At 40.4% G+C, this 25,408-nt stretch overlaps 1 protein-coding gene across 1 annotated transcript in view; it reads left to right on the top strand.

The window, feature by feature from the left end:
• Positions 1-25,408, top strand: part of LOC126150401 (PDF receptor-like) — a 452,937-nt gene that overhangs the window by 260,368 nt on the left and 167,161 nt on the right. Inside the window, exon 4 of the mRNA XM_049915875.1 lies at positions 3,376-3,527. Coding sequence (XP_049771832.1) covers positions 3,376-3,527 — 152 coding nt within the window. The remainder of the gene's footprint in view (positions 1-3,375; positions 3,528-25,408) is intronic.

Below are 25,408 nucleotides of genomic sequence, written 5' to 3' on the forward strand. Positions count from 1 at the left end.
ATACAGAGGATCTTCGACTGCTTCACCGGCTATCACGTCCTCCAGATGTATCGGTGACTGGAAACATCTGGAAACTGGGACTCCGCTAATCGCCAGCCAACACAGAGAAGTAGCAGCATGGAGTGACGTGCCCGTACCTGTCATCCTAGCTCAGAAACCAGTGCGACTCGATGCCCAGGTGACTTGGGGCCGCTGCTGCTGCCACAGGTGACACCTCTGTGTACTAAATGCCGCACCAGGCATGGGCAGCTTTCGGGGACCCGTGGGCCTGATTGACTTGCGGGTGGTTAGTCACGTGAAGCGACCGCGGCGCCCGTAGTGCATCAAGTCAGAACCACAGCGCCCGTGACGTTACTGTATGTGGTATAACGCATCGATGCGATTGCCACTCCTTTTTCCGAAGCGCCACGCCAATAAATTATATCTCAAAACTCGCGTTTTTCAGTTTACTTTCATTGTATGTTCACCTCATCAGCAGATGTTTCCAGTGATTCTTTACATAATTGCAAAATTATGCAACGTTGTCAGTAAAGAAATAATGGTGACGACCCGTAAATAAAGGTAAACATCTGAAGGCAAGTTGCTAAGCATCTTGAAATGTCATCATGGAAAAATAAGCGTCTATAAAAGTAACTGGTTGCAGCTGATTCTTTTTATAATACCTATAAATTCAAAAGCTGCAATGTTCTAATACGTATATGACGGGGAAGAATTATTTATTTTTGTTAATAGGAGAAAGAACAAGAAAAAAATCAGCAATGAGACAGACAAACCCTAGCCAACAAGCAGTTGGAAGTAGCTTGAAATTTTTATCCAGAGCCAGCTCATTATAGCGATTGAACTTTAGTGGTTTAATACCCACAAACACTATTAGCAAGCATTGTTTTGAAATATTGGTCCAAAAGTACTTTTAATGAGTGGTCGCATAGCCATGGGTTGTTTCTGTAACACAAAATAAATTAATCATCATTTCTTTGTTTATTTTAAAAAGTTTAAACGTCTAAAACGCTTGAACGTAACGTACATAGGCTGTATTATTCAGAAGATAAACTGAGGAAGTATACACAGTAGAATGGCAAGTATCCGAAAATGCGTCACAGGTGCAGTACAGCGCGGGCGCCACGCTCTCCCACGAGCTTCTTCCAGGGGTCGGACTCAAATGAATTGCACCGCCGGTTGTCTACAGGTGCTCCGCACCTTGCACCTTGACAAAGTCAAAACCAGAACTGGTAAACCAAGAAAGTGATAATATCTTTATATTTTCTAAATACTCGCTATTGCTCTCATTATCAAACATGAGATGAGTAAAGTCTGGGTAATTTGCGTTCCATTTTAAGAAAAGCTACACTTTCACACATCACAATTTTTATGACATCGTATTTCGTTAAATATCTGTCACAGGAATATGCTGTTTTACAGATCATTCAGTGGTATGTGTTGATACTGTGTGCTAAACATACGGCAAATAGGGCTAGTAGTCAATAAGTAATAAATGAAGAACATCATGCGTGATGATGAACTTCCCTCATTTCATTATTTTATGCGAACACAGCAGGCAAATCTTTCGCAAAATATTTGAAACAATGTGTAAAAATTGTTAGAAGTCTCTTAGTGTACACGTTCTCAAATACTTGATGAATGTAGTCTGGGTAATTTCCACGCAGTCAGTTGCACTGTCATAAGAGACATACACAGTATCAACTTTAAGAATGGACTTAATCTGTTAAACCTGTAACGGAAGACTATATCTCTTTTCAGTAGATTAAGATTAGATTTAAATTTTTTAAATTCGCCATTAACTGTATGAAATATGTGCAACTATTTCGGTCGTTTAGTAATACACAGCATTTCCCGGCAAGAATGCTTATTATTCAGGGATATCTCATGAATGATCTTCAAACCAAGAAAGTGTAGTAAATATGGGCTTTAAAATACATACCGTAAGAGCTATGGACACTTCTTTATCTACGATACTGTGAAACGAATGTCATCTATAGCAATCTCTTTGGTTTCCTTTTTTAAGACGAGGTAATACAACCGAAAAAAAAGATGATTGTCTGGTAAACTAACTTGCATGGTTTACTTTAGCAGACATTCCCACTTACCAGAATTACCTGTCGTCAGATTCCACAAACTTCCATGACGCCAAACTTCACTGTCCTCAGATGCCACAGACTTCCACGCCGCCAGTCTTCTTCCGCCAGACCTTTCCCTTCCATGACTTTGACTACAGTTCCCTCCAAATTGTCTTCGGCCTCCAATAGCTTCTTCTCCTTGGCGGAAACCAATTGAGCGACCAACGCTATCATTGTTTGTCCCTCCATCCGTCCTTGTCCATAACATCTCAGTGCTCGAGCGTCAGTCCTCTACGTAATTGGTTTCACCGCATCCATTCATTCCTCAGTTGATCCAAGGAGGTCGCTCTCGTGCTACGCCGTAACCCATCCACTTGGGTAGCTTCATTTCCCCCCTTTGTCTCTCGTTCAGTGTCCAAAAATTTAACCCATATGTTAGAATGCTTTCAATCACAGCATATATCACTATTTTCTTTGTTCGTCTGGCTATGTGCAAACTCCAAAAGACACCATTTAATTATCTAAGATCTACCCTCGATTGACTTATCCTTTGGGAGACGTCTACTTCGCACTGACCAGTGAACACACATAATTCAACACTTCCACATTTCTTACCTAGCGAAACTCAAAAGTGAAAAACCATACTTTGCGAACTCCTGCAGCAAGATATTCTGTTTTACCTATTTGTCTGTGAGCTGTGAGCACTTCTTTGGTACAAGAGAAGTGTTTTACTGCAATGAAGATGAACAAGAACTCATCGCCCTGAAGGCATGAGATTTACAGCCCATGTTTACTGTATATTTTTTTCTTCTTTTGGCCCGTACTAGCAACTGTTACAGTATGGAAAGCAAAGAGCATGGCATAGAAGAGAAGTGCTTCACAGTATCGAAGATAAACAAGTGGTCATAACTGCTAACGTATGCATCTTAGAGCTCAACGTTTCTGTCATATCCCTGAATATAGACCATTCCTCTTAGGACACCCTACGCGGGTACTGCTCAGTTGGTAAAATTTAGTTATTTACTATCCTTTCTGGTGTAATTTTAATGGCCGGCAGTGTAGTAAGCGCTTGCCACAAGTGAATCAAATGTGTATTCAATACGGAGGAATTACTTGGCATAAGTTAAAGGTCAATAAATAAAATAAAAAAGTGTAATAGTCGTAGCAAGTCATACAGGAAGGGAACTTTTATTAATACTGGTGGGTAATGTTGCAGACGCTTCGTTAACGACCCTAGTGCCCCTCGCTAATTAATGTCACATGTGACCTTTCCATTCGCAGTGTAATGTTTTCGTTGCAGAGTTCGCCGTGCGGCGGTGCTCGCTGGAAGGTCGGTGGGAGGGCCGCGACCCTTCGTCCCCTCAGGGCTGGACCAACTACACGCCCTGCTACCTGCCGGAGACCCTGCAGCTCATGCGGAGGCTCTACGCCGGCTCTGAGGCCGCCGCCAAGGTAAGCCAACTGGTAATTCCGCAAAAGGAGTCACAGAGACATATACAATCTCTCATGGGACTACCCACCCACTGAATTATCGCAAGTATGCGCATTCAATGGAACACGGGCAAAGAGCGTTCAGTAAAACACCACTTTGCAACAATGTCAGTGTCAGTACGAGAACACTTCGGAAGACTTCCATTATAGCCTACGCATTTCAAGTTATTTTTCCTTCCGGAATATCAAATATAGAAGTACAGCAAAGTAGGGTGTACCAAATAGGCTTATTCTTTTTCACAATATTCGATGCTAATGAACGGAATGTCAAATGTGCAAATACACCAAAGCAGCGTGTACCAAAGAAGCTTATCCCTTTCGACAATACTCGATACTGATGAACGGAAAGTCAAATGTGGAAATATAGCAAAGCAGGGTGTACCAAAAAGGCTTATCGTTTTTCGCAATACTCGATACTGATAAATGGAATGTTAAATGTGGTAATACAGCAAAGCAGGGTGTACCAAACAGGCGAATCTTTTTCGCAGTACGCGATGCTGATGAGCCAAACCTTTGAGACTCTCTCCTTGATAGTGTGCTAGTTCATTTTTGGAAGACAGTATAGTAGCTATTCTGCGAGACTTGAATTCGAAACGTTCTGTAATGAAAAACTGAGTGGAAAGATCAACCACCGAACTTGAACAGGATGTCTTGCGACGTCCGCAGTGACCAAACACAACGATCAAAAACGAACACAATGTAAAAAAAAAAAAAAAAAAAAGGTTGGTAGAGTGCTTGACCGAGAAAGGCAAAGGTCCCGAGTTCGAGTCTCGGTCAGGCACACAGTTTTAATCTGCCAGGTAGTTTCATATCAGCGCACACTCCGCTGCAGAGTGAAAATCTCATTATAGTCATTTCCTTCTCTCTTCTACTCGCAAATTGAGCGAGGGAACCACTGCCGTTGTATCGCTCTATACAGGCTCTAATTTCTCGTGTTTTATCTTAGCGTTCGCTAAGCGAAATGTACGTTAGCGACAGTAGAATCGTTTTGCACTCAACTTCTCAGGTTCTCTAAACTTTTTCGAACGAAAGTGTTCCACGAAAAGGAAGTTGTTTTCAATCCAGGGATTCCCATTTAAGTTGCTGAAGCATCTCCGTAGCAATTGCTTGTTGGTCATGCCTACTACTATCAAATCTAGCAGCCCGTCTCTGAATTGGCTCCATGTCTTTCTTTAATACGACCGGGTGGGGATCCCAAAGACTCGAACAGTACTCGACAGTGGGGCGCCCTAGTATGATATACGCGGTCTACTTTACCAGTGAACCATATGTTCCTATATTACTGCCAACAAATTGAAGTCGATCTTTTGCCTTCGCTACTACAGTGCTTACGCTTAATGACGTTACTGTGTCGAAAAGCGCACTACTGATGCTGTATTCGGTCATATTCGGTCATTAAGGGATCGTTTTCCCTATTCATCTGCATTAAGTTACATTTAGAGCGAGCTCACATTCATTACACCAATTAGAAATCTTGTCTAAATCATCTTGTATCCTCCTACACTCATTCAACTATAACACCGTCCCGTACAACACAGCATCAGCAGCAAACAGCGACAGATTGCTGCTTACCTTGTCCATCAGATCGTTTTTGTGTTCAGAAAATAAGAGCTGTACCATGACAATTCCCTGGGTTATTCCTGACGATGCTCTAATCTCTGACAAACTCCCGCCGTCGGACACAGCATACTGGGTTGTGTTACTGAAGTAGTCTTCGAGCCTCTCATATATCTGTCATCCTACTCAGTATTCTTGCACTTTCGTTAATAGTTTGAAGTGGGGCACGCTGTCAAACGCTTTTCGGAAATCTAGGGATATGTACCGGTTGCCCTTCATCCATGACTAGCAGCATATCCCGTCAGAATAGGGCAAGTCATGTTTCGCACGAGGGATTCTTTCGAAATCAGCGCTGATTTGTGGTCGGAAGTTTTTCCGTCTGAAGAAATTTATTATGCCCGAAGTGAGAATACGTTCTAGAATTCTGCAGCAAACCGATGTTACGAATATTGATCTGTAATTTTTCGTGTCCGTTCTTTTACCCTTCTTAAGTACACGAGTCACCCTGATGGGTTTCCATAGTAATGTGGCAACACATGTCTACGCACTGGTCATTCAGTTCCCACGGTGTTACGTGGTGATGACTCGGTGATAGTGAGCTGGCTCTTGATATCCTCACGGATGTGGGCTCACACCAGGCGATTACGGTGTCCAACACACGAAACTGTAGTACTATTCTGGCCATAAGACATGGGGTATTATCCTGCTGAATGATGCCAGCGCCGTCGGGGAAGATATAAAGCATGAAGGGATGCATGTTGTTGTTGTGGTCTTCAGTCCTGAGACTGGTTTGATGCAGCTCTCCATGCTACTCTATCCTGTGCAAGCTTCTTCATCTCTCAGTACCTACTGCAACCTACATCCTTCTGAATCTGCTTAGTGTATTCATCTCTTGGTCTCCCCCTACAATTTCTACCCTCCACGCTGTCCTCCAATACTAAATTGGTGATCCCTTGATGCCTCAGAACATGTCCTACCAACCGATCCCTTCTTCTGGTCAAGTTGTGACACAAACTTCTCTTCTCCCCAATCCTATTCAATACTTCCTCATTAGTTATGTGATCTACCCATCTAATCTTCAGCATTCTTCTATAGCACCACATTTCGAAAGTTTCTATTCTCTTCTTGTCCAAACTATTTACTGTCCATGTTTCACTTCCATACATGGCTACACTCCATACAAATACTTTCAGAAATGACTTCCTGACGCTTAAATCTATACTCGATGTTAACAAATTTCTCTTCTTCAGAAACGCTTTCCTTGCCATTGCCAGTCTACATTTTATATCCTCTCTACTTCGACCATCATCAGTTATTTTGCTCCCCAAATAGCAAAATTCCTTTACTACTTTAAGTGTCTCATTTCCGAATCTAATACCCTCAACATCACCCGACTTAACTCGACTACATTCCATTATCCTCGTTTTGCTTTTGTTGATGTTCATCTTATATCCTCCCTTCAAGACACCATCCATTCCGTTTAACTGCTCTTCCAAGTCCTTTGCTGTCTCCGAAAGAATTACAATGTCATCGGCGAACCTCAACGTTTTTATTTCTTCTCCATGTATTTTAATACCTACTCCGAATTTTTCTTTTGTTTCCTTTACTGCTTGCTCAATATACAGATTGAATAACATCGGGGAGAGGCTACAACCCTGTCTTACTCCCTTCCTAACCACTGCTTCCCTTTCATGTCCCTCGACTCTTATAACTGCCATCTGGTTTCTGTACAAATTGTAAATAGCCTTTCGCTCCCTGTATTTTACCCCTGCCACCTTCAGAATTTGAAAAAGAGTATTCCAGTCAACATTATCAAAAGCTTTCTCTAAGTCTACAAATGCTAGAAACGTAGGTTTGCCTTTCCTTAATCTTTCTTCTAAGATAAGTCGTAAGGTCAGTGTTGCCTCACGTGTTCCAGTATTTCTACGGAATCCAAACTGATCTTCCCCGAGGTCAGCTTCTACCAGTTTTTCCATTCGTCTGTAAAGAATTCGTGTTAGTATTTTGCAGCTGTGGCTTATTAAACTGATAGTTCGGTAATTTTCACATCTGTCAACACCTGCTTTCTTTGGGATTGGAATTATTATATTCTTCTTGAAGTCTGAGGGTATTTCTCCTGTTTCATACATCTTGCTCACCAGATGGTAGAGTTTCGTCAGGACTGGCTCTCCCAAGGCCGTCAGTAGTTCCAATGGAATGTTGTCTACTCCCGGGGCCTTGTTTCGACTCAGGTCTTTCAGTGCTCTGTCAAACTCTTCACGCAGTATCGTATCTCCCATTTCATCTTCATCTACATCCTCTTCCATTTCCATAATATTGTCCTCAAGTGCATCGCCCTTGTATAGACCCTCTATATACTCCTTCCACCTCTCTGCTTTCCCTTCTTTGCTTAGAACTGGGTTTCCATCTGAGCTCTTGATGTTCATACAAGTGGTTCTCTTATCTCCAAAGGTCTCTTTAATTTTCCTGTAGGCAGTATCCATCTTACCCCTCGTGAGATAGGCCTATACATCCTTACATTTGTCCTCTAGCCATGTCTGCTTAGCCATTTTGCACTTCCTGTCGATATCATTTTTGAGACGTTTGTATTCCTTTTTGGCTGCTTCATTTACTGCATTTTTATATTTTCTCTTTTCATCAATTAAATTCAATATTTCTTCTGTTACCCAAGGATTTCTACTAGCCCTAGTCTTTTTACCTACATGATCCTCTGCTGCCTTCACTACTTCATCCCTCAAAGCTACCCATTCTTCTTCTACTGTATTTCTTTCCCCCATTCCTGTCAATTGTTCCCTTATGCTCTATCTGAAACTCTGTACAACCTCTGGTTCTTTCAGTTTATCCAGGTCCCATCTCCTTAAATTCCCACCTTTTTGCAGTTTCTTCAGTTTTAATCTACAGGTCATCACCAATAGATTGTGGTCAGAGTCCACATCTGCCCCTGGAAATGTCTTACAATTTAAAACCTGGTTCCTAAATCTCTGTCTTACCATTATATAATCTATCTGATACCTTTTAGTATGCATATGGTCCGCATTAACGCCCACGTAGCTCACAGCTGTCGTGTTGCGTTCAGATACTACCACAGCTCGCTTGGAAGCCTAGGTGAAGTCCCTTATGTCTAAAGCTGCCCCTGTCGGCCTGCGTGCGTAGCGCAGTGCGTATTTGGAGTAGCCGTTCGGGTGGATGGCCACGACTATCGATCCGGTGTAGCAGGAAATGTGATTCTTCCGACCAGATAACGCGTTACGATCTCGACTATCTTGTGCAAAATGCAGCGGTAACTGACGATGTCATTAGGGTCGTCTACTTGAGTGACCCAATGTTCAGCAGAGTGTGGTGAACGCTGTGCTCCGGAACATGGGTGCCTGCACCAGCACTGGAGCCTGTCGTCAGATCTGCTGCAAATGGCAACCTGTCCTGTTTTACAGGACCAGCCTCACCACCGTTTTCTGTGATGGAGCGCGGACGTCCAACACCTTGTCGCCTGGTGGAGGTTTCAGCTTTCTTCAACCATTTCTCATAGACGCTGCCGGCAGTGGTACCCCAGCAGGGACCAGCTTCGCCGTTTCCGAAATGCTAGTTCCAGAGCGGCGAAGCGTAACAGCCAGTCGTATGAAATTCCTTCACCTCAGTGGATTACCACATTTTCGGTCCATATTGTCGCTAGAATTATCCCTCATTCTCCTCTACTTCGCTTATATAATTCCCACACCACGTCAAGGGGCTCTGCACCATTAGATAGCTTTCAACCTCTCGGCAGGCAGCGGTCATAATGTTTTGGCATATCAACGTATTTTGTAAATGAACGAAGAAGCATCGCAGTAATTTTTTCTTACACAAAGTACTACAAAATTGTTATAATCACGACAATCCTCCGATTTTGCAAGAGTATGTTTTTTACATGCATTCACATACCATATTAGAGTACACTGACGCTTAGCCCCAAAGGTTCCATGTACCAATGTTCAATGCTCTCTCCACCGGACGAACGGCAAACAGGCAGACAACAGTCAAATTCATCCTGTATTTTTGCGAATTTGTCTGGATTTATAACATTCAGTGCTAATGGTGTGCGTCGTCGCTTTCCGCCGGAAGTTGTGGGAATCGGAAGCACGTACAGAGAGTCTTTCCCGGTCCGTAACTAAAAAAAGAAAAAAAACGCTGCACGGCTGTAACTGGCTTGCACCTATTGGAACGAAGAATCCGAAGCGCCTTGTTGTCACCTCGATTCGACGGTCATCAGGCAATGAGCGAGTTGAGCCACGGAGAGCCCTAACAGCAACCTCCTATTCCGGAAGCGGAGTACTCTCGATGTTTTGGCTACAATTTATCCTAAGTTTTTATCTTCATTCATGTAAATCATACAGTCCGCTGAAAGACGAATGAATTTTTCTGAAACACATTCTAGTTTAATTTTAAGATACTTTTGACTCGATTATAGTTGTGCAGATGCAGCTAGCTGTCTGCACGATAGTCACGAAACAAAGCAATGTGCAGTGAGTATCGACCGAATCCTGTCCGCCTTTTTCAGTTGACTCTGCTTACACTGTCTCCCCCGATAAATATCCTCTGTTGTTACTCTTGACAATGGAGTTTTCAGATTCCAGGAAATCGAATAGCAGAGGAAGGTCATACGCCTTGCATCTGAACAGTGCTGTGCTTTTTTCCCTGAAACAAAACATAGTGGAAAACACACACTTAATAGTCTTGGGCGTGTAGCTAAAGATTTCACATAATATAAACTACCTCTTGAGAACTGTTACGTAACACTGGTAATTTTGCATCAGCTACAATGTTTATTTCTTACTCAAAGCGTTTAGACGGTTAAACGACCGTCACCAGGAAGTCATTTCTAACATAATTCTACTTTGGCAGTATCTGTGGCATTTTAATGGCTCTCGCGGTTTTTTATGCTAATATGTAGAAGTAGATGAATTTTATATTCCAATCCTTGTTAAGTAAGTAAAGTTCATTGTCATTCATTTAAATATCGGTCTCTTCTTGAGAAAAAGAAAATATAAATCCTACGTCTGCCACGACAACACTGCAAATGCATATTGTCACCTTACTCATCCTTTGTTGGCTGTAAACAAATGACGTAAGTAGTTAGTTTTAAATCTTTGAATGAAATTTAATTTCATTGCATCGCGGTCACAACATTACGTTACTGTGGGACACCGGAAGAAAAAAGTGATTTACCGCGTCACAGTGCAGCACACTTGGCGTTCTTCTTGTAACGTAGGAACGTTTTGTATTTTCAAACTATTTGGCACAGAAAAATCGTATTCGCTCTAGCTGATTTAACTAGCGCAAAATGGTAAGCTAATCGCACAGCTATATCGCATTCTGCTGGAGGAAATCACCAGTTCTTACCAACAAAAACAGTTAAAAAATGTTTCAGATGGCTCTGAGCACTATGGGACGTAACTTCTGAGGCCATTAGTCCCCTAGAACGTAGAACTACTTAAACCTAACTAACCTATGGACGTCACCCACATCCATGCCCGAGGCAGAATTCGAACCTGCGACCGTAGCAATCGCGCGGTTCCGGACTGAAGCGCCTAGAACCGCTCTGCCACAACGGCTGGCAAAAAAAAGCAGTCTGTAAGAGATTTCTTCCCCCTCATGATGTTGAATTCACTGTCGAAACTCGCAGGGGATGAAATTAAAGCCTGCACTGACGCAGAATTACACTTTCTTCTTTTTTGCCAAAGTATATACAGTTTTAGGCCAGTCAGCACAGGTGAGATTTCCATGCTATCGTAGCACTGATGTCACTTGTCATCGAATGTCTGGTGATACGTGATGAAGACAGAACGATCCACACTGCGAATATTATGGTTACCGTCCGACTTTATTGCATACTGATGGATCTGTATTTCACTCCTCTGTAATGATGTTTATTTTCATTTAGAAAACAAGGATATCTATCACACGCATCAGACTAACCATCAGTTTTCAAGCATGGAGCCTTATACTCATGAGTCAATGTGCGCGGCAGAAATGGGTAAAACCTCTTCCACTCTCGTGAGTCCTTTCCGTACGATGGGATAAACACTGTTTTTAATTTATTCATTTCAGTCTTCCCACGTAAAGGGGGAGGGAAGAGGCTGTCGCTCTATTCTTGGGGTGCTCTTAAGCTAACAGATGTTAAAATATAAACATGAATATTTTTCGTAGTAAAACAATTAAAATACAATGAAAAGTATATCTTTAGTTGATTATTACGAAACAGAGACGGGTCTGGTGTAGCTGGTACTGAGAAGATGGTGATGATTGTGGTGATGATAACGATGTTGCGTCCGTGCAGTCTGTCAGAAGGTGCACCTTTCTGTGTGCACTAGGTACTTGCGGCCGTTGCAAGAAGGTGTAAGGGGGCGGACAGATCAGTGCAAAGTCAGGTGTACCGTGCGCAGGAATCAATCATTCTAGTCGGAAAGAAATGCACTTATCCGCCGTTATTTTCATTTGGTGCTTTGCTTACGACGTCTCACTGTCCAAAGTTTCAGTTTTTCGCACTCATTCAAGTTTGTCGTTGCGTTAGGAGTACGGCCGAGTGGCCTAAAGAAAAAGACATAAATGTCTCTTTCAAACACAGGAATCGGAAAAAGAATAGTGAAAATAACAATGAGCTGGAATTCAAAAGCATATTTCAGATAACACAGGAGTACAGAAAGAAATGGCATGAATACTTTCAAAGGATATCAGATGATCGAATACCTAAATTAATAAACTATTACACATGAAGGGAAAGAAATAGTGGGCGTCCTCAGAAGACATGGAAAGATCAGTTGCAGTATGGTTGAAATTAGAGCAGGTAAGCATACCTACCCAAACTGGATATGATGCCACTTACCGTACAATTTGTAGTGGCTGGCTAATACTGCGAATTGTAAAGACATAGTGAAACGGAATAACTGTAAAATGTCCCTCACAAATACTCACAAGCCGTAAGTATCAAAGGTAAACCAGAGGAAATAAAAGGTCCTCATTCAATCGACTAATGCTAGTTGAGAAACAGGAGTAATGCCGGGGCCGTTGGCGTACCGAAGCGACGGAAAATAAAACGGCCTTGAAATCGTGCTTATAGATCAAATAAGTTTTGCAAACTGGCTCCAGGTGCTGTCTATGGCTGAAAGATCCGTACCCAAGGAAAGTTACACATGTCACACCAAGGTGACAGAAAGGTAGTAGGAGAAATCCACTAAATTACAGGCCCATATCATCAACATTGATATGCAGCAGGATTTTGGAACATATATTGTGCTCGAAAATTATGAATTACCTCGAAGGAAACAGTCTGTTGACACAGAGTCAATACGGATTCAGAAAACTTAGATCTTATGAAAGACAACTACGTCCTTACCCACACCAAGTGTTGAGTATTACCGACAGAGGATTTCAGATTGTTTCAATATTTCTGGATTTACGGAAGGCTTTTGACACCCTACCTCACAAGCGGCTTGTAGTCAAATTGCGTGCTTATGGAATATCGTCTCCGTTAAGCGACTGGATTCGTAATTTTCTGTTGGAGAAGTCACAGTTCGTAGTAACTGGTGGAAAGTCTTCGAGTAAAACATTAGTGATTTCTAGCGTTCCTAAAGATTGTGTTATAGGCTCTCTGTTGTTATCTACATAAACGATTTAGGAGACAATGTTAGCAGCCATCGTAGGTTTTTTGCAAATGGTGTTGTCGTTGATCGTCTAATAAAGTCATCAGAAGATCAAAACCCATTGGAAAACTGCTTAGATAAAATACCTGTATGGCGTAAAAATTGGCAACTGACCGTAAATAACGAAAAGTGTGAAGTCATCTACATGAGCGCTAAAATGAATCCGTCAAATTTCTGTTACACGATAAATCAATCAAATCTAAAGGCAGTAAATTAAACTAAAAACCTAGTAATTACAGTTTCGGTAACTTAATTTGCTATGAACACATAGAAAACGTTGAGGGGAAGGAGAAGCAAGGTCTGCGTCTTATTGGCAGAACACTTAGAAGATTTAACGGATCTACTAAAGAGACTGCCTATACTACGCTTGTCCATCCTCTTTTAGAATACTGCTACGAGATGTGGGATCCATACCAGATAGGATTAACGGAGTACGCCGAGAAAGTACAAAGAAGGGCAGCACGATTTGCGTTATCGAGCAATATTGGAGAGCGTGCCACGTACATGATACAATTTTTGAAGTGGACATAATTAAATCAAAGGCGTTTCTCGTTGCGGCGTGATCTTATCACAAAATTTCGATCACCAACTACCGCTCCAAATGCGAAAATATTTTGCTGGCAAAGACCTACATAAGGAGAAACTATAATTATAATAAAATGAGGGAAATCAGAGTTCGCACATCAGTACGTAAGTGTTCGATTTCTCAGCGTGCTGTTCGAGAGTGGAATAACACAGCATTATTGTGAAGGTGGTTCGATGAACCCTCTGCCAAGCACTTAAACTTGAAATGCAGAATAGCCGGGTGGATGTGGATTAACTGCTTCCAGTGCTGTGTAGACAGTGTAGAGCCAGGTGTTTTCCGTCCAAAGTCAACAAATAGTTTGGGAAGATAAAGCTCATTACGAAAATTCTCGCGGCATCCAAACACTCTTCCCTAGAGTTTGTAGGCTGAAGGTAAAGACTTCCAGTATACCTCTAGAGTGTTATGTGTTGGAACATAAACATATATTCTTCGATTATTGGTAATAAGCGTCAACCTACTATTTTGTTTTCCAGGAAAATGAAACCTTTAACAGCCATCACGTTGCTTGATGTTGTTTTCCAGGGATTTCACCAAAGTCTGGACATGTTTATGCATCGTCATACGAATCGATGCACCTTCCACTGAAACTTGTGTCACTACAATTTAAAGTGTCAGTGCTAATCTTGTTGCCAGTGGCGTCTGTATGTTCAATATTTTCCTTCGTTGTTAGTGGCCCAACAGGATATACTGCAACTTCGAAAAACAGAATACTATTTGCCATCTTTACTACAGTGACCACGCTCACAAACGCATTAAGCGAAAGATATTCATTATCGCAGTACTTTTTCTTCTTTCAACGATTCCGTCTTTATCTCATCATAATTACGGCTGTGGTGGCAGCAGCTGCTGGCATAGCTGACATCTTGTAGATAAATTTCCACCTATCTTGCTCACTGCCATAGCGTGCGTTCTGCTCCAAGATGTTTGTCTATTATGGGCACAACTGGAGTGGTAAGTAGAGGGCAATGAAAGAAGCGAACAATCATGGGAAACGTAGGTTAGGAAATAGATGGGTACCTGACAAAAATGCTTAAATAACCAGCTCCTGAAATAACCGATTCTCGGCGTTTTATTCCAGTTATTTCCTCTAATAAAATTAGAAATCGAACGAAGATCGTAAAATTTAATCTCTCCCTGCTTCAAGACACATAGAAGGTTCAAATGGCTCTAAGCGCTATGGAACCTAACATCTGCGGTCATCAGTCCCTTAGACTTAGACTACTTAAACCTAAGTAACCTAAGGACATCACACACATGCATGCCCGAGGCAGGATTCCAACTTGCGACCGTAGCAGCAGCGCAGTTGCGGACTGAAGCGCCTAGAACCGCTCACCCACAGCGGCCGGCCAGATACATAGAGTGAAGATATTTAATTACATAGACAAATAAAAGAAAACGTAGTCTTTTCTGGAAAAAGTGGTGAGTGGTTGAATACGACAAAAAATAAAATAAATAAAAAATCAGCGTTCTTCTATTGCTAAGGGGTGAAAACTGGGTTTGAAGAACTCTGTATTTCGTGTTAATATGTCCATTTTCATGGGCAACAAGCATACAACGTCGGCAGATCAGCTATTTTCTATTTTTATTACATACTGTGAATGAAATGTTGTTAAGAATGTAATGCATTACTATTAACGCAATTTCCTTTCCCTTTTCGTATTTCATGGTGACAGATAAATCTTTCCTTATTTAAAGGAAATTAAGCGTTGTACTTCATTGCTACGTCACTTCGTAAGATTATTTTCAGACTAGGGTTGGTACAATTCAGCAATACAACGGATTTCCGATGACGACACTGAGAATCCACTGTACAGAACAGGTCGGGGCAAGGATTTCGCACTAAAAGTACACGCGTATCTTAAGCCACAACACACGGCTACAAGCACACTACTGTCTCAGCAATGCTGTACCAATTCCTATACAACGCGCTTGTTGCTCGTTTCTTTCGGATTTGTTATTAAAGTAGCAATGATTGCTTTCCCCATTTTCTATTATATCGCGATATTCGAAACCAATGCATATTTTACGAAAAAAAATGCCCCATTTTAGAAAAGGTTTATTTAAAAACGAAAAAATTGAGCACTGCTGTGGCTATACTCCGAAAAACTACGGAGCGCCACGTGCCCGCCGTAATGCCTATTTTGTAGATACGTGCAGTGCTTGGTGACGCATGGTTGGCTGCATGCCGACGATATTTCTTCCCGCCACTGCAATCTGTCGGTCACAAATTAATTTTTATCCAAATTTAATCGTTATTTACTTTTTAACTCGGTTATTAGGAAAAAAACACATTTGTTATACTCGAGAACAAATACAGAAATACCGGTTATTCAAAACTAAAATACCGGTATCGGTTCTTCCCATCCCTAAAGTGGCGTGTTACGACTGAGTGGATGATCATCTTATATCAGAGAGAACTCGATGATCGAAACTACAGATACCCACTTCAGGGCAAACACATGAAACAAATGTTCCACGTGACCACCGTTCGTGTGAAGGCTTCAACACGTTACCTCATCCACGCCCGAACACGTTCAAAAATCTCAGGTGTGTTCCCAATCCACTGATCTACAACGTATTGCTGAAGTTAATCGAAACTATCAATAGAGCTGTAATATATGGCAAGATAAAAAAAATTCAGCGGGTTTAAGTCGGGGGTGAGGGGGGGGGGGGGAAGGGAGGGTTCAAATGGATCTGGGCACTATGGGACTTAACTTCTAAGGTCATCAGTCCCCTTAGAACTACTTAAACCTAACTAACCTAAGGACATCACACATATCCATGCCCGAGGCAGGGTTCGAACCTACGACCGTAGCGGTCGCGCGGTTCCAGACTGTAGCGCCTAGAACCGCTTGGCCACCTCGGAAGGCCGGAGAGGGGGGGGGAAGGGGGCGGGGGGCTGGAACGCCATGATAAGGCAACCTGTGACGGAAAAACTCGTTGTCAAAGATATGAGCTACGTTGTGTGGACAGTTGCCACGCCGGACATTTGCCACGATTTTACCTGCTCCGAAGTGTTGGGTCCCTTGTCTCCCCTCGCCCCCCCTCCTACTCCTCACCCGACCGCCCCGTTTGCTTTCGAAAGTCCTCACGTGACCATCGGTATGGAAGTTATTACGAACAAGGGCACATGCTGACTTCACGTCAGCATGTGTGCAGCGCTGGCATTTGTAAAACCGGAGGGATGGAGATTCATGCAAAAGTTCCTCATAACGGAAGGTTCAATTTTTTGACTGCTTTGTGGATAACTGGCTAGAGAATAAGGATATCGCAACAGAAATGTGGGACTCTTACGGAAAAAGGCACCGAACGACGAATGTTCTAGAAGGGTGGCACAACAAAAGAAATAGTAGATTAGATTAGATTAGATTAGATTAGATTAGATTAATACTAGTTCCATGGATCATGAATACGATATTTCGTAATGATGTGGAACGAGTCAAATTTTCCAATACATGACATAATTAAGTTAATTTAACAACACACTTAAGTTAATATAACAACTCTTTCATTTTTTGTGTTTTTTAATTTTATTTATTTTTTTTATATTTTTTTGTTTTTTTTTTAATATTTTTTTTAAATTTATATCTAAAAATTCCTCTATGGAGTAGAAGGAGTTGTCATTCAGAAACTCTTTCAATTTCTTCTTAAATACTTGTTGGTTATCTGTCAGACTTTTGATATTATTTGGTAAGTGACCAAAGACTTTAGTGCCAGTATAATTCACCCCTTTCTATGCCAAAGTTAGATTTAATCTTGAATAGTGAAGATCATCCTTTCTCCTAGTATTGTAGTTATGCACACTGCTATTACTTTTGAATTGGGTTTGGTTGTTAATAACAAATTTCATAAGAGAGTATATATACTGAGAAGCTACTGTGAATATCCCTAGATCCTTAAATAAATGTCTGCAGGATGATCTTGGGTGGACTCCAGCTATTATTCTGATTACACACTTTTGTGCAATAAATACTTTATTCCTCAGTGATGAATTACCCCAAAATATGATGCCATATGAAAGCAACGAGTGAAAATAGGCGTAGTAAGCTAATTTACTAAGATGTTTATCACCAAAATTTGCAATGACCCTTATTGCATAAGTAGCTGAACTCAAACGTTTCAGCAGATCATCAATGTGTTTCTTCCAATTTAATCTCTCATCAATGGACATACCTAAAAATTTGGAATATTCTACCTTAGCTATATGCTTCTGATTAAGGTCTATATTTATTAATGGCGTCATACCATTCACTGTACGGAACTGTATGTACTGTGTCTTATCAAAATTCAGTGAGAGTCCGTTTACAAGGAACCACTTAGTAATTTTCTGAAAGACAGTATTGACAATTTCATCAGTTAATTCTTGTTTGTCAGGTGTGATTACTATACTTGTATCATCAGCAAAGAGAACTAACTTTGCCTCTTCATGAATATAGAATGGCAAGTCATTAATATATATTAAGAACAACAAAGGACCCAAGACTGACCCTTGTGGAACCCCATTCTTGATAGTTCCCCAGTTTGAGGAATGTGCTGATCTTTGCATATTATGAGGACTACTTATTTCAACTTTCTGCACTCTTCCAGTTAGGTACGAATTAAACCATTTGTGCACTGTCCCACTCATGCCACAATACTTGAGCTTGTCTAGCAGAATTTCATGATTTACACAATCAAAAGCCTTTGAGAGGTCACAAAAAATCCCAATGGGTGGTGTTCGGTTATTCAGATCATTCAAAATTTGATTGGTGAAAGCATATATGGCATTTTCTGTCGATAAACCTTTCTGGAAACCAAACTGACATTTTGTTAGTACTTCATTGTTACAGATATGTGAAGCTACTCTTGAATACATTACTTTCTCAAAAACTTTGGATAAAGCTGTTAGAAGGGTGATTGGACGGTAATTGTTGACATCAGATCTATCCCCCTTTTTATGCAAAGGTATAACAATAGCATATTTCAGTCTATCAGGGAAAATGCCCTGTTCCAGAGAGCTATTACACAGGTGGCTGAGAATCTTACTTATCTGTTGAGAACAAGCTTTTAGTATTTTGCTGGAAATACCATCAATTCCATGTGAGTTTTTGCTTTTAAGCAAATTTATTATTTTCCTAATTTCAGGGGGAGAAGTGGGTGAGATTTCAATTGTATCAAATTGCATAGGTATGGCCTCTTCCATTAACAGCCTAGCATCTTCTAATGAACACCTGGATCCTACTATATCCACAACATTTAGAAAATGATTATTAAAAATATTTTCAACTTCTGACTTTTTGTTCGTAAAGTTTTCATTCAATTTGATGGTAATACTGTCTTCCTGTGTTCTTGGTTGACCTGTTTCTCTTTTAATAATATTCCAAATTGTTTTAATTTTATTATCAGAGTTGCTGATTTCAGACATGATACACATACTTCTGGATTTTTTAATAACTTTTCTTAATATAACACAGTAGTTTTTATAATGTTTGGTAGTTTCTGGGTCACTACTCTTTCTTGCTGTCAGATACATTTCCCTTTTCCGGTTACAAGATATTTTTATACCCTTAGTAAGCCATGGTTTGTTACAAGGTTTCTTACGGGTATATTTAACTATTTTCTTGGGGAAGCAGTTTTCAAATGCATTTACAAAAATGTCATGAAATAAATTATATTTTAAATTGGCATCAGGTTCACGGTACACCTCATCCCAGTCTAACTGCTGTAGGCTTTCCCTGAAATTTGCAATTGTTAAATCGTTGACTGAACGTACTATTTGGAGGACTGTTTAGTATTGCTGAATGGAGCTATGTCATATATTGTAACTAGCTGTGCACCATGATCAGAAAGACCATTCTCAACAGGCTGAGCATTTATCTGGTTAAACTTATCTTGGTCTATAAAGAAGTTATCTATCAGTGAGCTGCTATCCTTTACCACCCGAGTAGGAAAATCAATAACGGGTGTCAAATTGAAAGAACCGAGTAATACTTCGAGGTCATTTTTCCTATTACCCTCTTTCATAGAATCTACATTGAAGTCCCCACAAATAATAATTTGCTTCCCCCTGTCTGACAGATAGCACAACAAGGAGTCCAAATTTTTCAGAAATAGATGAAAATTTCCTGATGGGGACCTATATACAGTTACAATTATAAATGTGCCTTTATTTAATTTAAGCTCACAGGCACATGCTTCTATATGTTTCTCTACACAAAACTTTTTTGTTTCTATACTTTTTGCACAATGATAACTTTTGACATATATGGCAACTCCTCCTTTCTCCATATTTTCTCTCATTACATGTGCAGAGAGCTTATATCCACTTACATTTACCTTATCCATATCAGTAACAATGTGATGCTCAGACAGGCATAGTATATCTATTTCATCCTCAGCTTCTAAATCTTCTAAACAAACCAGAAGCTCATCTATTTTATTCCTTAAACTCCCGATATTTTGATGAAATATACTTACATTATTTTTAATCATACTTTCATGAGAACCTTTCCTTATTCTAACAATTGCAGTACTCTCCTGTCTGAGTTTCTCATTGTGCTTAGGACTAGTTGCTATACCAGTGGTCACATGGTGTTCAGAGAGGCAGATTATGTCAACTGGGTTGGGTGACTTTAATTCATCAATGCAATTACCTAGGACTGAGATACAACTTGGCGGAGATAAAATTTCTGGTGATTGGTGAAAATTTATAATTGACAGCTGTGATTGGTGATCCAATGTGCTAGAATTGTGCTGTTTAATTTCTTTCCTAAACTGAAGATTTGTTTCAATCCTGACCTCTCGTAGAACTTGACATCTTTCTGTCTTACCTATCCTAAAAAAGGTGCTGCTCCAACACCTGTAACCACTGGTATTTTACCATTCATGGCAGTGCCTCCCCCCCTTAAATTTCCTGCTATTACCCCAGCCAGTTTCCCCTTCCCTTTCCTGTTGAGATGTAGGCCATGCCTGGTATAGTCCCACCTACTGAGAGAGTCAACAGGAACCACACCAATATGAGCCCCCACACCCGACCCAAGCAGCCGTTCCAACTCCAAATTAACTCTCCCAACAGAAGAGTTCAAATGGGGCCGGTCATGGCGTCTCAGGACAGATACAAATTCAACATTGGTGTGTCTCGATGCCGACGCAATCTTTGCCAGGTCACACTCTACACTGTACCCAGGATCTCTGTCGATGCTGTTCCCTGGCCCTCCCACAATAACCACGGTGTCTTCCCTGGTAAATCCTTTACAGAGTGAACCTAAATCCTCTGTCACCTGATCCAGACTAGCACTTGGTTTGAAAAAATTTGTGACCTGGTATTCTGGTCCTAATTCCTCCTGCAGAAGTTGGCCTACACCTCTGGCATGAGAACTACCTAACAACAAAACTTTCTTCCTTTTCGATGGCTTTCCTACATTCTTTTTCAATTTCCTAATTGAAAGTTTGTTGTGTCATGTCTACACCTACCTCTGCTTGAGGCTCATCAGTTTCTAACTGAAGCAACAGGTCAAACTTATTTTTGACATTCACCACAAAACTGTCAGATTTAGTTCTAGGCCTGTTCCTTCTACTACCTGTTGCCACTTCCCACCTCTCTTTGCCCTTCTCCCTCCTTAACCTGTCCAGATCTTCCCTAGCCTGATCTAGCTCAGCCTGAAGGGCAGCAATTTTCCCCTCCTGTTCCACTATCTTCCTATCTCTGCTGCAAATCCTACATAACCACTGATGAGCCTGATCCACTTTCCCGACACCCACGCCACTGCAGTCCCCCCAGTGAAAAAAACTACTGCATCCATCACACCAAATCCCGGAACTAACAATTCTACGGCAAGTCAGGCACTTCTCACTCATGGCAAAAATAATACGTTAGCCAGAATAAATCAATTAAATTACCGAAAATCAAAAAAGACGTTACAAGAATTAAGCCTATTCACAAATGTATATAAGCAAGTTTCTGGTTTAAAATTCCGCTGTTTTTCTGAGATCTGTATTAAAACAATGAAGGTATACGCTATTTATTTTATATTTCACTCGATGGAATGAAAAAATGGACAATTAAACGAGATACTTTAACTTTGATCCTCCAAAAACGTTACGAGAATTAGGCCTATAAACAAATGTATATAAGCAAGTTTCTGATATAGAGTTACGCTGTTTTTCTGAAATCTGTTTTAAAACAATAAAGTTATACACTATTTACGGTAGTTTACTTATTTGTTACCGAGAAATTAGTTAAATTACCGTGAAACAAGAAACAAACACGTTTACAAAATTTAAGCCTAAGCGCGACTTCGCGAAGTTACGATCTTTTCGTGTTTTCTGAAAAAATATGCAAAGAAAAGTCAAACCTTTAACGGCAAGACTAAATGATACACTAATGCATGTATTTAATTTGTTGTCAGCGTTAAACTAAATTATATTCCTGTCTAAATCACTTAACTTTCTGGAAATGATTTCTGGCGTCACTTACTCGGCGGCCATCTTGGAAACCCTCACCCTAGAATCAACTATTTGGAGGAGTGCTTGAAAAAGGTAGCAGAGCTCACAAGCTGCATTTACATGAAATTGGAAATGGATCTTGAAGGTAAGAAGAAGAAGTACTTGAAGCTGGGCGACAGGATAGAGAGAATCGTAAAGAATTATGAAGAGAGTGAGAACATTAGGCCTTGCTTGAAAGCTATTGCCCATATTCAGAAACTGGACTAAAATACGTTAAAATAATGTATTAACGAACTATGAAGGCCACTGAGTCCTCGCATATTAATGAGATAAAATTATTAAAACATTGAAGCAGCATTATCGGAGCTAGTATTAAGTTGTAATTGTAAATAGAGTGTACATTTGTTCAGCGTGTTTAGGTTGATTTTTACACGCCAGAATTGTAAATGGTCATTTATCATTTTGACGGTCCAAAGCCTGTGCAAAGTGAGATGGGTATCAGCCTTTAATGTAAAAATTGAAAAGTGTTTCAACACTCACAAAAGTATCCCTATTGTTGTCACGTTAAGATAACATTTTTCTACCTTCCAATATTATGTCCATACTATTAAATAACTGTGAGTTCGAAAATAATTTTCTGAAGCTTCAGAGTCGCAAGTATCACCTAAAATATGGTTTGTTAAACTGATAGTATACGCTTTTGTAAAAGAAAATGGGAACTGAACCTTTGAATTGCACCTAAAATTGACATCCCAAAACTGATCTGATCCTAAGGTTGACAAATTTGGCAACTAAAATACTTTTTATTTAGCTGCAAAAATTTATAGTGCATGTAAATCTACTGTGGCACATTTAGATATAGCCCTTTTAAAATTAAAATTTCTTACTAAATTGTTGATTATCTTTAAACAGGCCAGTAAAAGCAAGGAGCTTACTACTGAAAATTAATTGTTACTAAAGAACATCAGAAACAAATGTATTAGACCTACATTTCTTATACATTAGAGACTTTTTGAAAAGATATTTGATCATTTCCTCTGTCACTGGCAGTTCAGGCACCTCTGCAACATTAGTTATTTGATAGTGCAATTTGAGTTGCTTTGTAATACCAGGGATACCTACTTCTAATGTTTTCAGCTGTTCTGATTTCTAATTCTGTAATATTTACTTCGTCTTCTTTGGTGAAGGAATTTCGGAAAATGCATTTAGTAACTCCACTTTAGTGGTACTGTCATCAGTAACATTACCTTCGCTGTCGCGCAGTAAAGGTACTTACTGAGCCTTTCCGCTGGTTTATTTAACATGGGACCAGAATCTGTTTAGATTTTCCTCTACATTTCTAGAGCGAGTTTTTTTATGCAAACTATTAAATGAAACTCGCTTTGAAATCCGCACCAAATTTCGAGCCTCATTAAAACTTCACTAATCTTGGAGATTTTGCGTTCTTCTAAATTATGCGTGCCTTTTGCGGTGCTCCTGCAGCAGCTTTCTGTCGTGTTTTGTGTACCATGAGTGATCAGTTCCGTCTCTTATTCATTTATTTGGTTTGAATATCTCGAGTGCTGTCGATACTATTTCTTTGAGCGTAAGCCACAAATGGACTTCATTTACATAGTTTGGAAGGATTGGAGACTATCTCTTTGAAAGACGTCAACAGACTTTTTAATTGCTTTTATAAATAGATATATTTCGCGTTTAGTTTTGGTGAATTTCTTTGTTACGCGAGTGAGCCTGACTACGACTGCATGTTCACTAATCCCTGTATCCGTTGTGATGCTCAGGATTATTTGTGGCTAAGAGGTCCAGTGTGTTTTCGTAACCATTTACAATTTGAATGGCCTCGTCAAATAATTGTTAAAAATAATTTTAAAAAAGCATTTAGAACAATTACGGAAGTTGTTTTCTATTTGCAATAGGGTATGAAAATGTATTTTTGTCAAGATACGGAAGGTAGATTGAAGTCATTGGCAACTATAATTGTGTGAGTAGGGTACCTATTTGTGATGAGACTCAAGTTTTCTTTGAACTGTTCAGCAACAGTTTCATCTGAGACAGGGGGTCGGTAAAAGGACTTAGTTATTAATTTATTCCGGTTGTCGAATATAACCTCTGCCCATACTAAGTTACAGGAAGTATCTGCTTCAATGTCGATTTGAGCTTGAACACACATTACATTACTTTTCCTTAAATTGTGCTTCTTGTTTCTGTTGTAGTACAATTACTGTTTTTCCCTCCAAAACCTACGATGCTTCCTCTGTAACCTTGTAAATACCAGAGCTAAACAATGTACAACAACAACGTACGTTACAAGCGTAGCATTTTGTATTACTTCTTTTTTTTATTTCTAACATTTTAAAATTGTACGTCGACTTTAAATGACGTGTCAGTCATAGATGTTCTTATCTCTATTTAGTGAACGTGTTTTCACTTATGTTTTGAACATTGTCCCACCACACGTTATTAACTAATGTTTTTAGAGAGTAAACTAATATGGAGTATATCGTTGTTCTTTTCAGACATTCACATACCCATTTATTCTTTCATTATTGTCTTTTGGATATGCATATGTAGTAATTAAAGTAGGCAAAAATGCAGTGACCAAAAAGAAATGATTAGCGTACATTCGAATTCTCGTTACATGTTCCTTTCTTGTTGCTCCCATGGCGATAGACTGTTTCTATCGCAATCAGTAAGCGTGAAAGGAAGCTACCGTACAGACAGAGGGAGCTGTATTTATACTTGGCAGAATTAATCACATATTGACATAATCGTCGGTATTGCTTTCGTTTCTCAGAAGTTATAAATATTTCGATTTCGGAAAAGAAGCTCTGTATTTGGCCAAGATGTCGAAGAAGAAGGTCCCTTACGTACTGGTTGTATCGAGTAAGATGTGGAGACGGCGGTTTAAAGGCGGACAGAAGAAGTACGAGGAAGGGCGTTCCTTACCTTGGGGATCGCTACCTGGCGAAGGGGCAAGTGTGACAAATGTCCGGCGTGGCAAATGTCCGGCGTGGCAAATGTCCGGTATTCATGAGCTATGTATTCGCGAACAGCCACACGAAAATGATCCGATACACGATTATTCATGTACCACATGTACATTACTCATGAAACATCATGCCACAGCTTTGTAACAGTGGAATGACTGCACTTGTGCGTATGTCATATCGGGTAAGTCAATCCTTTCTGGACCCATGCCTAACAGAATTATCTGCTTTTATCTCACAGACCTCTACTCGCTCATTTCGATTGCACCTCTAGTAGTGAAACAAACAGTATTTACGTCTGAAGAGAATCACGCACGCGCACATGTTGAGGAAGAGTCGTGCACCTACAGTGCTACATGCACTGTAGGCAAACGTGTGAGGCGAACGTACGCGCACAGGTACTAGGGGCAAGGAGCACAGGTGTGAAGGCACCTTCGCCCTTTCAGACCGTGTGGTTCCGCTTGAAGCCACCTAGGATTTCCTCGTTTTGTGGCATATCCACAGTAGCTACATATGTAATCGCTACTCTGTAGCGACTACTGCTTGAACTACTCCATGTATTTCTCATCTTAGCAGTTAAATGAGCAAACGTAGGAGCTGTTTCTTTATACG

The sequence above is a fragment of the Schistocerca cancellata genome, chromosome 2 (assembly GCF_023864275.1).
Source record: "Schistocerca cancellata isolate TAMUIC-IGC-003103 chromosome 2, iqSchCanc2.1, whole genome shotgun sequence".
Taxonomy (NCBI): domain Eukaryota; kingdom Metazoa; phylum Arthropoda; class Insecta; order Orthoptera; family Acrididae; genus Schistocerca; species Schistocerca cancellata.